We start from the raw sequence: 13,399 nt of genomic DNA, 5'->3' as shown, positions 1-13,399 counted from the left end.
AACCGCCTGATTCAATACGTCCTGAAAACATATTAGTTTAATTAACAATATGCTTCTACTCGCCAGCAGGGGGCAGTAGTGTTAATCTTCTAGCTGCTGTCCGTAGCCGAAGAAGAGAGAGACGTCCGTTCTGTCTGAAGTGGCTATATCAATGTTAGCAATGTAACACGGATGGTTTATTTATTGGACATTTTCCCCTATTATTGACACGACATGGGCAAGAGAGACAATCGAGTGGTGAGTTACATTTCATCATTGAAATAACACGGAAGAATGTGTTCATTGGTAAACTAGGATAAACACAAACAGTCGTTAGCGCAGCAGTTAGCATCAGTTAGCTGAAATATGTGTCTACAGGGTATTGTGATGCTAGGCCGATGAAATTGTCTGGGAAAGCCACGTATCAGCATTTATTTTGTGATAATAAAATAGTACGATTTTAATTGCAGGCTCATTTTACTGTTAAGCCGTTTGTTGCACTTAGTTGTCGTTAACATCATCAGTAGCGGACCTGGTTAAAGCATTTAATGCTAGCTTTAGCTCGCAGCTAAATATGGGATTTGGTTACGTTTTTGCGTGTGGAGATGTTGCGCAGTGTTATTCTATCTTTTTCTTGCGCCTCTATCATATAATACATCAGCAGTGCGGTTACCCAACCACACACCTACTGAACTATTACAAAGCAGCATCAAAGATTCGATTAATCACCCATTTAGTTTTTGATTTACGTCAGATTATTGTTTTCCAATTAAATATAATGTTACTCCCAAGCTATATCCAAGCTTTGCTTAGTCTGTTATAGATGATATTGGGGCATTTAGCATGTGTACTCTTAGAACTGCAATGCATAATAAATTGCTTGATAACCTTGATTGTCACTTTGGAAGTGTCTGTAAAAATGCCTTTCCTATGTGGTTTAGGCTTACATTAACCCTATTGCTGCTGCAAGAGCCCGGGGTCCAGTACAAGGTTCTGGACCTACCATACAGGATTATTTAAGTAGACCCCGACCAACATGGTGAGTAAAGGACAGGTCTCCCCTGTGGCATATACAAATGTAAGTAAGTCTCACATAGAACAACAGAGTCCCATAAATGACTAGTTTTCGTGTTCATCTTCTAGAAAGTATAGGTCTGTATTAGGGGTGGGCGATATGGCAAAAATTTTATATCACGATTCTTTAATGATAAAATCACGATCTCGATTTTATCACAGTTTGTTTTTACATTGACACTAATTTGCATGTTTTCGTGTAAATGACTTCAGGTAGCCTTAAGGTAGTCACTTCTCAAAAATTATCAGTAGATTTTAAAGGCAAACAACAACTCTGATAACGTGCACTCAGTATTAGTTTTCAATAAACATGAAAATTTAAATAACAATTACAAATAGGTTAAAAAGAAGACTAATGTAATTCTGTAAAGTATTATTCAACAGTCATTTAAACAGACTGAAGTGTGCCTCCTAAGGTTAAACAATAAATACAGTATTGAGACTTAAGTAACTCTTAAAGTTTAATGTGATCAAACTTTAATGGGAATCATATCTAAGGACAAACGGAGCTGCTGCTGTCACCTCTGTCCACCGTTTACTAGAGTCTTCATATGGAACTTCTTCATCAAATGCCTGCGTTATTGTTTTGTCATCAGCTGTTGCCTGTCTGCATCTGATGTACACACGCGGCCCTCCCACTGCGCGCGCGCACACACACACACACACACACAGGTGTAGAAGAGCTGCTGACGGCACAACAGCAGCGAACCTGAATATAACGAGCTGGTAATGTTCAGAGAGGTGGGCGCGTACGTGCTCGTAGCATTATAATACATTCGTATACATGCGGCCCTTCCACTGCGACACACGTCGCACACACAGACACAGGCTTAGAAGACGCGCTGCTGCTGTCGGCAGAAACAGCACCGAACATAAGGATGGAGTGCGTTTTAGTTTTAATGGTTGTGTTATCTCATGGATTAGCATTTTTTTTTCTTAAATACAAAATAACATATGATGATTGGATTAAGTATAGTTTTAGCATCTGCATTATAGCGATAAAGTGCTGTTGAAGCACAAAAAGTCTTCTGGTATTTGGTATATGCATGTGACCAAGTTCATTCAGTTCATTTATTGGCCCAATGCATTGCTTATAAATTCATGTAAATGAAACTGTCAACTTTAACTTGCAGCTCATTTATTTTTCCATTTTCATTAATACATGCATGTGCCTGCTGGCAAAAAGAACCCTCTATAAATAATTTTTCTTTTTGCAAACAAAGAGCCTCAGGTTTTCTTGTAGAAAGAAAATTTGCCACAACAAAAACAGATTTTTTTCTTCTTCTTTCCTCTTATATCAGGCATTTCTTTTTAATAATTTAAAGTATTTAAAATACTGTGTGACAGTGATTTATTATATCTTTTCAGGGAAGAGTTGAAGGAGCAGCTGGAGAAGAAGAAAAAGGGTTCTCGAGCCCTGGCTGACTTTGAAGACAAAATGAACGAGGTGTGTTTGTACAATGTGCTGATATATTAAGGGTGATCTTGCCTGGATTAATATGACCAATGTCAGTAGAAATAATTTCATATGCACCTGCCTGTCTTCAGTGTTTACAACACACACATTCTTATATATTTAACAATGTTATTTACTATTGTTTAAAGAGATGGAAGAAAGAACTGGCAAAAAACAGAGAGAAAATGCTTGGCGGGAGTGACAAGGACAAAGAAAGAGACAAAGAGGAGAAGAAAGACAAAAAAGAAGTATGACACATTCCATATTAGACATGCTCTAAAATGTCTTCTTTGTAAATCTTACCTTACTCACACTGACTTCTCTTTCCGTTTGTGTTTAGAAAAAGAAGAAAGAGAAGAAGAAATCTAATAGGGTGAGAACAGACCTCCAGTGTTTTGACGAGCAGCTTCAGTGATGCCTCAGACACACACACACACACCGGTTTCTTATCAAATCTTATGAATGTAATGTTGCTGTTTCAAACGAGTGAATAACCTCAAGTCTAATGAACCCTGCTTCCATTGTGTTTTGGTCAAGCATTCTTCATCTTCCTCTTCCTCATCGAGTTCTGATTCCTCCAGCAGTTCCTCCTCAGAGTCTGAAAATGAGGCAAGTCGGGCCACATTTTTAAAGTGTTACATGAAACTATCACTATTACTACATGCTACATGAACATCTTTGTATGTGCAGGATGAAAAGAAGAGTATGAAGAAAAAGCGCAAGAGAAAGAAGTCATCGGCCAGGCGAGCATCAGACACCTCAGAGGAAGAATCAGACGCTGAAAGCAAGGTTTGTCTGTTTATGATGTTACTGCTGGCTTATGTTTTTCACTGCATTTTTTTATAAGACTGCTCTGGCAGTAACAAATACTTTTTTTCCTACAAAGAAAAGGAAAAGAATCAAAGAAGAAGGAGACAAGGATAAGGTAATACATTCAGTGATTGGCTTAACTGTCTTTTTAATGAAATGTGCGTGACTCATCCTGATTAAATTTTGCTGCCCATCAGGATGAGAGGGGTCGTGGGAAAAAAAGGAAGTCTGAGAGAAATCAGAGAGGCTCGTCTTCAGAGTCGTCATCTGACTCTGAGGGAGAAGAGGTAGTAAGTATTTTAATTACAACACATATTTACAGTCATTAGACACAAGAAAAAAACGGTTTCTTATACTGTCTTTGTTCCTCATTTAACTCTTTGTTCCCCTCAATTACCGGTACACAAAATTTGATGGGAACTTAATTATCTCAGTTTTACACAATGTATTCATGGGACACTTGTGGTAGATATTGGGTTACAGTTACTGTATGGTCTGAGAATATTGTCCAGTTAATATTACAACACAAGTTATATCCTTAGACCAGGGGTGGCCAAACTTTTTTCAGGGAGGGCCAGATTCGATAATGCGAAACTCTCCGAGGGCCAACAGTCCCCGATGTCATTATTTTAAACAATAAAAACTGTGTATGCTGTTTTGTAATATATTAATCTTACACAGCAAACACAATAACATCTTAGCATTCCGATGAACAGATCAGAAAATGTTATCTGAATTTACAGCATAAATTTAAAACATTCAGAAACTGGTGGTTGTGATAACAGAGCAACAGGCAAGTTATTGACTCTGCTGTGCAGGTGAGATTTGATCATATGTGGCAGGTCTGGTTTAGGAGCAGCAGACATCAGTAAAATGTCAGGTAGACCAGGTGGGAGTCATTTAGAGCTGATCTCAAAAGGGTAAAAACGTAATGACGTGCCTTACAACAGATGCGTACTGAATGACGGAGTCTTTTTGAGAGAAGTGCCGCGTCTCACTGTACAGCTGACAGTTTAACAATAGAGAACGTTAGAGAACAATAGAGAACGTTAACAAGCAAAGACGGACTGCTCTGCTGCTCCTGTAAAGCATCACAGTTTATAACAGTCTGCTCACACGACACAAACTAATTCATGGTTTACAAATGTTCGCATTTCTGGAGAGTTGTTTTTATCCAGCCGCTGCTAAAAAGGCCCGAGCAGGCTGCCGACCAGGACGCAGCCTCCCTGTGCAGCAGGGAGCAACGGGCGTCCCTCTCCCTCTCCATCATGTCGCTTTAACTTCTCTAATGGCTCTAGCATCACTCCCTGCTGCCCGGTGCGGGCAGGAGTGGGCAGCAGGGAGCGACACGATGGACAGGGAGAGGGACGCTCCACTCCACTCCCCTGTGCTCCTGGAGCCCCCCAGTACTCCGGCACGTTCCCCAGAGAGGGACGCTCATTGCTGCATGGGGAGGTTGCTCCCTGGCCGGGCAGCCCGCTCCAATGCACCAAGTCCATGAATTCTAATAGGGCTACTATACTACAACTAATAATAACAATATTTCGTGCGCACGTTATACATAATTCGTGGCCACAATTTATTTATTTTTTACAGAGGGGCTCCGTAGTTTTGGAGAACTTCACTTGTACAGTACAGACGCTCTCTAAAGGCAGGCTGTATGCAGAAGCATGTTTAGTCTCGCAGTGAATTGTGTCGGAAGTGCTGAACCGGTGTTTTGCACCTTCGGAGCCCTCTGCGTAGCTGGAACCAACATCCAAGCCCTGCAGCACCGCGTGACGCACCACGATGCAGACAGAGAGAGTGATAATGTTCTGCTCAGAGAATCATGCAAACGTTACACAATGAGTTAAAAACAAAAACAAGAATTGCCTGTTGATTTTGTTTGATTTACTCTGTGATTTACTCTGTTTGGCTGGCGGGCCAAAGATAACACATTTTAAGATAGAAGCCGCGGGCCATAGAAAATCCGACGGCCCGCGGACCTTAGACCTTTCCCTTTAGGCCTAATGTATAGATATATAGACAACCTCAGACAGACAGAACACATTGAACAGTGAGACCTGCTGGAGTTCTTTTTTAGACGAAAGAGATTTGAACCTTTTTAAAGGTTAGATATAACCACTGTACTGTTATCTTTTAAGCGTAACTAGGGTCATAATCTGCTTCCAGGCACTCCGTTATTGTGAAATGGCAAACGTTAAGGGAAAGGGGATCTTTGGGTTTGTGTAGACTTCCTTTTTTCCCAGTTTACCTTTCAACTTTTCCCTCCCATAGGCTGAGGCCAAGAAGAAAAAGAGAAGTAGTGAAGAGAAGGAGAAATTGACAGTAAGCAATTAACTTGATTCCCTTTTTTTTTTTTAAATTGCAGCAAATGTAAAAGAAGCTACACCTTATAAACAAAATGCAAAATGTCTTGTTTTCCCCAGGATAAATCCAAGAAGAAGAGGAAAAAGAAGCACAAGAAACATGGCAGAAAAAAGAAAAAGAAGGCAGCGTCTCAGTCAGACTCGGAGCTCGACTAACAGCCGTGTAACTACGATCCTCTCATTCTCCTGACAGTTCGCTAGTAGTGTCATCTTTGCCTTTGACTACCAAAAACTTTCCCCATCCAGCTTCAGTTGGTCAGGACACTTTGAACAAAGAGACCTGGTGGGGTTCTGGGCGTAAAGTGAAACGAGGGATGCATCTGTCCTTCTAAGTGGCAACTTCCGGTACATGTCTTTTGTTGAATTTTATCACCGTGCTTTTTATAGAATTTTCTTTAACACTCAGCACCAGGACTGAAGGTGGATATGACACTTTGCCCAATCTTTCACCTCCTGTTTTCCCCCATCTTGGAGATTGGAGTGTGTCTAGAACTCACAACCACCATCAGTATGCCAGCTCTGTAGGAGTCACTTCCTCTGCTTCATACCTTCCATTGCTACATGAGGCTGTTATGCTAGTGCCTGTGTCATGCATGTAGACTCGATAACCTGACGTCTTGCCAGCCTCATATTGAAGTTGGACCCGCCGTAAGAATCTACACAGTCGACGTTATTACAAGGGATGATTGTTTTGTTAGATGAATTACAACACTGCTGTGTACATGTATAAACAATGGGAATTCATTAATAAAATATTGTTTTAGGCTTTGTTGCAGTTAGTTAAAACCTTAGTCTGAGAGTTGTTATGCTTTTTTTGGTGTGCATGTGAAGCAAATCAAATCACAGATTTATCTACGTCTACTTCCTGTCACCTACATACTGAGAAATCTACAAATCAGCTGGTGGCATCAAGATAATTCCCTCAAGTTTAAATGATAAAATGACATTTATTTAAGCCATGTTTAGGTGACTCTTATGTTTTCCAGCTTTACATATGGACACTGCGTCTTAAATGTTCTTGCCTTGATATTTGACTGCCATTAATAGTGTGATCATAACTATAATTCTATGTAGCCTGCCTAGGGACAACAGATAAAATAAGGCTAAATAGCCTGGTTTTACATTTATGCAACAGTCAATAAATAAGTTATTTATAAGTAACTAACTGAATATAACTGTCAGGTAAAATGAGGAACCGAAAGTGACAAAGAGGAAATTATGAAAAAAAAAACTATTTTATTTGCTTAAAAAAGATCCCCTCATTGGGTTTACCACTGGATCTTAAAAAAAATAAAACGGAATATTACCATGCTTATTGCTTTGCACAAAATAAGATATGTGAGTCATGTAGCATCACTGTTTTTAAATATAATTTTAAAGTCATGAGTCTTATAAGTGAAACGAGGTACCAAAGGTTAATGTGTGTTCCTAAAGCCTGTCATGTTAAATCCTTCAGTTGAGAGTGTGTGTGAAAGTAGGCTCCTGTAATCATTATCTAGCCCTGTTAACAAAATCAAGTGCAGTGAGTGGTAGTGATCTATTGTTGTTCAAACGGCCATCTTTTCTAATCAGACTGTCATGGGACATGAATGTGATATGAAGTTCAACTTCCAGGTTTTGGCAGTGGGTTGGTCTAAGCTGCTCAATAAAAGGCGATGCGGTTCTCTGAATTGAGAAGAAGTGCGAAGTGTTTGACTGGAAGTAGTTAAATCACCTTACTGCAAGAAGGTAAGTACGAAAAACTATACATCTTTTTGAAGTTCATTCAATTCGTTTGCATAGCAGCCATCTGTGTAGTGCTTTGATAAACAGACCTTTATCACAAAGGCTCTGAGTTTCAGGAAAACTAGATGAAAGTGAAACTTAAAGGGAGTGTGTGTTGTTTCAGTTTTCACTGCTTCTTTCTCCTCCAGATGTTTGGGATCACTCTTTCGGTGCTAGTCGCAACATTCGTGTGCGATTTGGCTTTAGGAGGCTCCATCAAATGTCCTGATGGGAATACCTGCTCCGATTCTGCCACCTGCTGCAGGACCAGGCTAGGCTATAGCTGCTGCCCTTATCCAAATGTAAGCCTGATAAAGTGACTTAGCAATGGTAAATGTTGAAAACAGTTAATCATTTTGCTCCTGTGTCTCCAGGCTGTGTGCTGCTCTGACCTGGCCCACTGCTGCCCCTCAGGATTTCATTGTAACCTGGCCACACAGATGTGTGAGAAAGCAGACCAGCCGTGGTTGAACATACCCATGGTGAAGAAAGAGGCTGGAGAGGAAGTCAGCACCCTTGATTTATCCGTCTCTCCGTTCCAAGAGCTCAAAGACAGCCTCGCTCCAGAGCAAACGGAGGCTTCAGTCGTCCACTGTGACAATTATTACACCTGTCCCGACGGCACCACTTGCTGCAGACACCCAAAAGGTGTCTGGTTCTGCTGTCCCTACTCTTCAGTGAGTACAACCCTCTTGCACAATAACCACTGTAATAAAAATCCTAATCTAACTCAGCGTTATCACCAAAACAGGGCAGGTGTTGTCTGGATGGCTTCCACTGTTGTCCCTACGGGTATGACTGTGACCTCACTTACACACACTGTGTAAGGCAGAGCCTCAGATACCCTTTCCCCTCAAAACAAGCTCTGTCTTCAGTGCCAGCCTCTCGCATTTCAGCTTCTGAGAAAGACGACAGCTTGGAGGAGGTAGGAAATAAATCCTTCATATCAATATATCAATACTGTAAAATCCAAAATCTCAATAGCCTACCTGTCTTTGTAAATCTGGTGGTAATAACTAGTTCATAATACAGGATTATTTTTGGTAGTAGTTTAACATTTATTTGCTGCCTAGTTAGCGTATTGATAGCTGAGTGATAAGATAAGATAAGATAAGATAAGATAAAACTTTATTAATCCCGAAGGAAATTCTTGTGCCAGAGGTATTAAGTTACATTAAATGCAGTTAAGTACAGAGTATAAGTGTCACTATAATCCAAAAAGAGTACAGTACACGGTATGAGCACAATATATGATACATGGATACAATATGGAGATGTAAGGTGCTAAGTAAACATAATATAGGAATGACAGTGATGCCTGACATGATTATCTAGCGCTTCTCCCTACAGAAAGGGGAGGAGTTATACAGTCTGATGGCCACTGGCAGGAAGGACCTCCTGTGGCGTTCTGTGCTGCTCCTCGGTAGTCTCAGTCTACCGCTGAATGTGCTCCTGTAGGACAGCAGTGTGTCGTGCAGGGGGTGAGACGTGTTGTTACGAATACTGAGGAGTTTCCTCAGTATCCTCCTCTCCGTCACCTCCACCACAGACTCCAGCTCCACTCCCAGCACCGAGCCAGCCTTCCTAATGAGCTTGTTGAGTCTGTTGGTGTCGGCCGCCTTCATCCTGCTGCCCCAGCACACTACAGCGTAGAAGATGACGCTGGAGACCACCGAGTGGTAAAACATCTGCAGCATGGTCTGGCAGACGTTAAAAGACCTGAGTCTCCTCAGTAGATACAGGCGACTCTGTCCCTTCCTGTATATTGCCTCTGCGTTTGTGGACCAGTCCAGTTTGTGGTCAATGTGGACACCCAGGTATTTGTAGCTGTCCACAATGTCCACGTTGGTACCCTTGATGCTGACCGGGTTAGGGAGTGTCTGGTGCTTCCTGAAGTCCACCACCAGCTCTCTTGTCTTTGTAACATTCAGCTGCAGGTGGTTCTGTCCGCACCACTCCACAAAGCTGTCCACCACACTCATATACTCCGCCTCCCGACCTCTGCTGGTACAGCCCACAATGGCAGAGTCATCCGAGAACTTCTGCAGGTGGCAGGACTGTGAGCAGTGTCTGAAGTCCGATGTATAGAGTGTGAACAGGAATGGAGACAGTACCGTGCCCTGGGGTGCCCCCGTGCTGCTCACTATCGTGTCCGAGACGGTGTTCCTCAGCCTCACAAATTGTGGTCGACCTGTAAGATAGTTAGTGATCCAGGTGACCAGTGGGGTCTCTACCTGCATGTCCAGGAGCTTCCTATTCAAAAGGGCAGGCTGCACGGTGTTAAACGCACTGGAAAAATCAAAGAACATGATTCTAACAGTGTTACCTGCCTCCTCCAAGTAGGTGTGTGCTCTGTGCAGCAGGTAGATGATGGCGTCCTCCACTCCAATACGGGGCTGGTAAGCAAACTGCAGGGGGTCCAGCGATGGTTCCACAACAGCACGCAGGTGTTTCAGGACCAGCCTCTCCAGAGACTTCATCACATGTGAAGTCAGAGCAACTGGTCTGTAGTCGCTGTGTGTGCTTGGATGTTTGGTCTTGGGCACAGGAACAAGGCATGTTGTCTTCCACAGGGCAGGGACAGTCATCAGGCTCAGACTCAGGGAGAAGATGTGCTGGAAGACCCCACACAGCTGTGTGGCGCAGTCCCTGAGTACTCTGGGGCTGAGTCCGTCCGGTCCTGCAGCTTTTCCCGGTCGTAGGCGACTGAACTCCCTCCTCACATCTTCTGTGGTGATGGTAACTGTGGACACAGAAGAGCAGAGAGAGAGATCTGAAGGGGGAGGGTGGGGGGTTGTTAATGGGAGGTGGGGTAAGGGGGGCAGGGTGATGTTATTGATGGGGAGGTGAAACTGGTTAGTGTGGTTAGGGGGAGGGGGAGGAGGAGGAGGTACATTGTTGTTATCGACAGGTGTTAATGGTGCATCACAGGGAGGGGGAGGGTGGTCAGGGAGTGGACTATCAAACCTGTTGAAAAACAGGTTCAGCTGGTTGGCCTCCTGCAGATCTCCATCCATCAGCTGGTCGGAGATCCTATTGTGGCCGGTGATGGTTCGCATACCACTCCATACCTCCCTCAAGTTGTTCCGGGCAAGTTGGCTCTCCAGCTTCCTCCTGTAGCTCTCCTTGCCCTCTCCAATCTTCTCCCTCACCTCTGCCTGGGCCCTCCTCATCTCCTCTCTGTCTCCACTCAAGAAGGCTGTCTTCTTTCTGTTGAGTGATGCCTTGATGTCCTTTGTCACCCATGGTTTATTGTTTGGAAAGCAGCGTATTGACCTGGTGGGGATTAGAGAATCTGTGCAAAAATTAACATATTCTGTGATACAGTCTGTGAGTGTGTCTACATCCTCACCGTGGGTGTCACAGAACACATCCCAGTCAGTCACCTCAAAACATCCCTGCAGGGTCTCCAGGGCTTCCGGTGTCCACCTCCGTACAGTTTTGGTGGTCACCGGCTGCCGCTGTACTGCTGGTATATACTGGGGTTTGAGGTGGACTAGGCTATGGTCTGATCTGCCCAAGGGAGGGAGAGCTATGGAGCTGTATGCCTCTTTAACATTAGCATACAGTAAATCTAGAGTTTTATTTTCTCTTGTTTTACAGTCCACAAACTGCTTGAAAGTGGGCAGAGTTGATTTCAGATTAACATGGTTAAAATCGCCAGAAATCGCTATGAAGGCATTAGGGTGCTGGGTCTGAAGCCTCGCGGTCACAGAGCTGATGACGTCAGTAGCCCGCGACGCCTCAGCCGAGGGAGCGATGTAAACAACGAGTACAATGGCGTGAGAGAACTCTCTGGGCAAATAATATGGACGTAGACTCACCGCTAGCAGTTCAATGTCCGGGCTGCACACACGCTCCTTTACCGTAACGTGTCCCGGGCTGCACCACCGGTTGTTCACGTAGAGCGCCAGTCCCCCTCCTTTCTTCCTGCCGCTCTCGGTGCAGTTCCTGTCCGCCCGTACCAACTGAAAGCCGGCTAAACTCACGGTAGAGTCCGGTATGTTTGCGTGCAGCCACGTCTCTGTAAAGCACATTACAGACGCCTCACGAAACACACACTCGCTCTTTGTGAGAGATGTTAACTCTTCCATCTTATTACCCAGTGATCTAACATTACCCATGACGATAGAAGGAAGATACGGCTTGTATCTTCTTTTCCTCAGCTGTCTTCTTTTGCCCCCTCTGCTTCCACGTTGTTTCCTTCTTAGTTCTTTGGGGATTTCGTGTCGCTGGCCATACATCCCGCTGTGCTGGAGACTCATCAGCTGATCCCTGGTGTAAACAATGGAGCCCTGGCGTGTTTCCGTCACGGCCGAGACGCGGCATGATAAAAGTGCTCCAAAAGCGATGAAGACCACGAAGAAAGTCCGAAAAAGACGCATTATTGCAGTGCCTGACCGCTTATACTTCGATTTAGTACGAAGTAGAGTGTGTAGAGTAGGAATAAATTACGAAAAACAACTTAATACACCCGCGGTGTGCGGAGCTTCTCTGGCTGGCTGCTACCGCGAGGCCGCGCCGGAAGCTAACGAGAGAGCATTGTTCCCAACAAGCAACTAGTGTAGTGTTTACAACATAATAATAATGTGTAATGTATTTTTATCCACTAACATTTATGACTTTCTAAAGGTCTGGTGACTTAGGTCTGTTTTTGTCTTCCTACAGACACCAGTGGCAGCTCTAACTGAGGCCAGCAGCAGCCCCTCTGAGGACAGGAACATCTGGTGCAATTCCAAGTTTTACTGCTTGCCTGGAACAACCTGCTGCAAGGGACCCAAAGGCAAGTGGAACTGCTGTCCCTACCCACTGGTATGTATTATCCACTGGATTAAAAAGCAGTGTGTTTTCACTATGAATGCAGAATGTATTTGTCACCTGAAGAGATTCCGACACAAAATGCACTGATTTCAGGGCCAGTGTTGTGCGGATGGTCGGCACTGCTGTCAGTATGGATACACCTGCGACAGCACCTCTTTAAAATGCAGGAGGTGGTACGCTCAGGTCCCCTCAGGGCTACAGGAAGAGACCAAAGAAAACTGAGGGCGCATTCCTAACTGTGGTTCAGCAGTTTTACCCACTTACCGGTTAGTGGGTAAATAAACCTTACAACCACATGATGCTCACTTGTTATTACTACTGATTGCTTCCTCAAGAGTCACATAACCATGCATCACTAACCAGATTTCCTGCCAGTTTCACTGTTGCTTTGCATTTGTATCATTTTTTAAGTAATTTTTTTTTTAAATAAATCAACAGCAACATTTTGCTAAATCACAAATCGTTTCATGATATTTGTACTGAAAAAGAAGCAAATGCATTTCCAAATAAAAATGAAGACACATGAGATTTCTGTCTTTCTTTCAGTTTAACAGGAATGAATAGAAATGTCACCGATTAATATTTGCCACTTAGTGCCTCGTTATGATGGGGGAAGCGGACTCGTTATGACTGGAGAAGCGGACTCCCGATCTTTATTTAAGGACTCCACAGCAAGATAGGAAAACACTACTGTGTGACATATTCCAGTCACAGGTTAATTTGCACAGACACGTTTTTTTTTACTTGAAATAATCCCTGATGTGACTTTTCTGGACTTGTTTGTCCTGTTTAATTTTAATGTTGATATGCACTCCTATGTGACCTTAAGATAAGAACATTTGAAGGACAAAGTTACTTTAAATGTTTGCTTCATTATTATTTTGAAGCAGTCTGTTATCAATAAATATTTCAAACATGGCTGGTTTGGGCCTAATCACTATTTACCAGCTTAACCTGTTAGAATGAAGTAGTTAACTTGACTGATGATTTGTCAGAATCATTTTAGAACAATGTGGCGATTTAGAGTCAAAAACATGTGAGTGCAATTGTCATCAAATCATTGTCAAATTAATCATCGGCTAAATGCCACAATTAATCGTGATTATTTGTTTTTTGCCAATATCGC

General features: G+C 43.1%; 2 protein-coding genes across 3 annotated transcripts; both read left to right on the top strand.

The window, feature by feature from the left end:
- Positions 1 to 100: 100 nt before the first annotated feature.
- fam133b (family with sequence similarity 133 member B) lies at positions 101 to 6,479 on the top strand. 2 transcript variants are annotated; one of them, XM_028423436.1, is made up of 11 exons: positions 101 to 237; positions 921 to 1,018; positions 2,422 to 2,500; positions 2,659 to 2,757; positions 2,850 to 2,882; positions 3,047 to 3,118; positions 3,200 to 3,298; positions 3,396 to 3,434; positions 3,517 to 3,606; positions 5,597 to 5,647; positions 5,749 to 6,479. In XM_028423436.1, exons 1-11 carry the CDS (start codon positions 214 to 216, stop codon positions 5,842 to 5,844), a joined length of 780 nt encoding a protein of 259 aa, XP_028279237.1. In that variant the 5' UTR covers positions 101 to 213; the 3' UTR covers positions 5,845 to 6,479. The 2 variants fall into 2 exon arrangements, with proteins under 2 accessions (XP_028279237.1, XP_028279229.1); XM_028423428.1 differs by having other exon boundaries at positions 3,517 to 3,609.
- A 776-nt stretch (positions 6,480 to 7,255) lies between these two features.
- On the top strand, positions 7,256 to 12,799 carry LOC114447249 (progranulin-like). Its single transcript, XM_028423416.1, has 6 exons — positions 7,256 to 7,416; positions 7,602 to 7,754; positions 7,827 to 8,129; positions 8,204 to 8,377; positions 12,121 to 12,264; positions 12,367 to 12,799. Exons 2-6 carry the CDS (start codon positions 7,602 to 7,604, stop codon positions 12,493 to 12,495), a joined length of 903 nt encoding a protein of 300 aa, XP_028279217.1. The 5' UTR covers positions 7,256 to 7,416; the 3' UTR covers positions 12,496 to 12,799.
- The last annotated feature ends 600 nt before the right edge of the window (positions 12,800 to 13,399 follow it).

This window comes from Parambassis ranga, chromosome 2 (genome assembly GCF_900634625.1).
Source record: "Parambassis ranga chromosome 2, fParRan2.1, whole genome shotgun sequence".
Lineage (NCBI taxonomy): Eukaryota > Metazoa > Chordata > Actinopteri > Ambassidae > Parambassis > Parambassis ranga.
The sequence above is the reverse complement of the archived record's forward strand: the minus strand, read 5'-3'. Positions and strand labels throughout refer to the sequence as shown.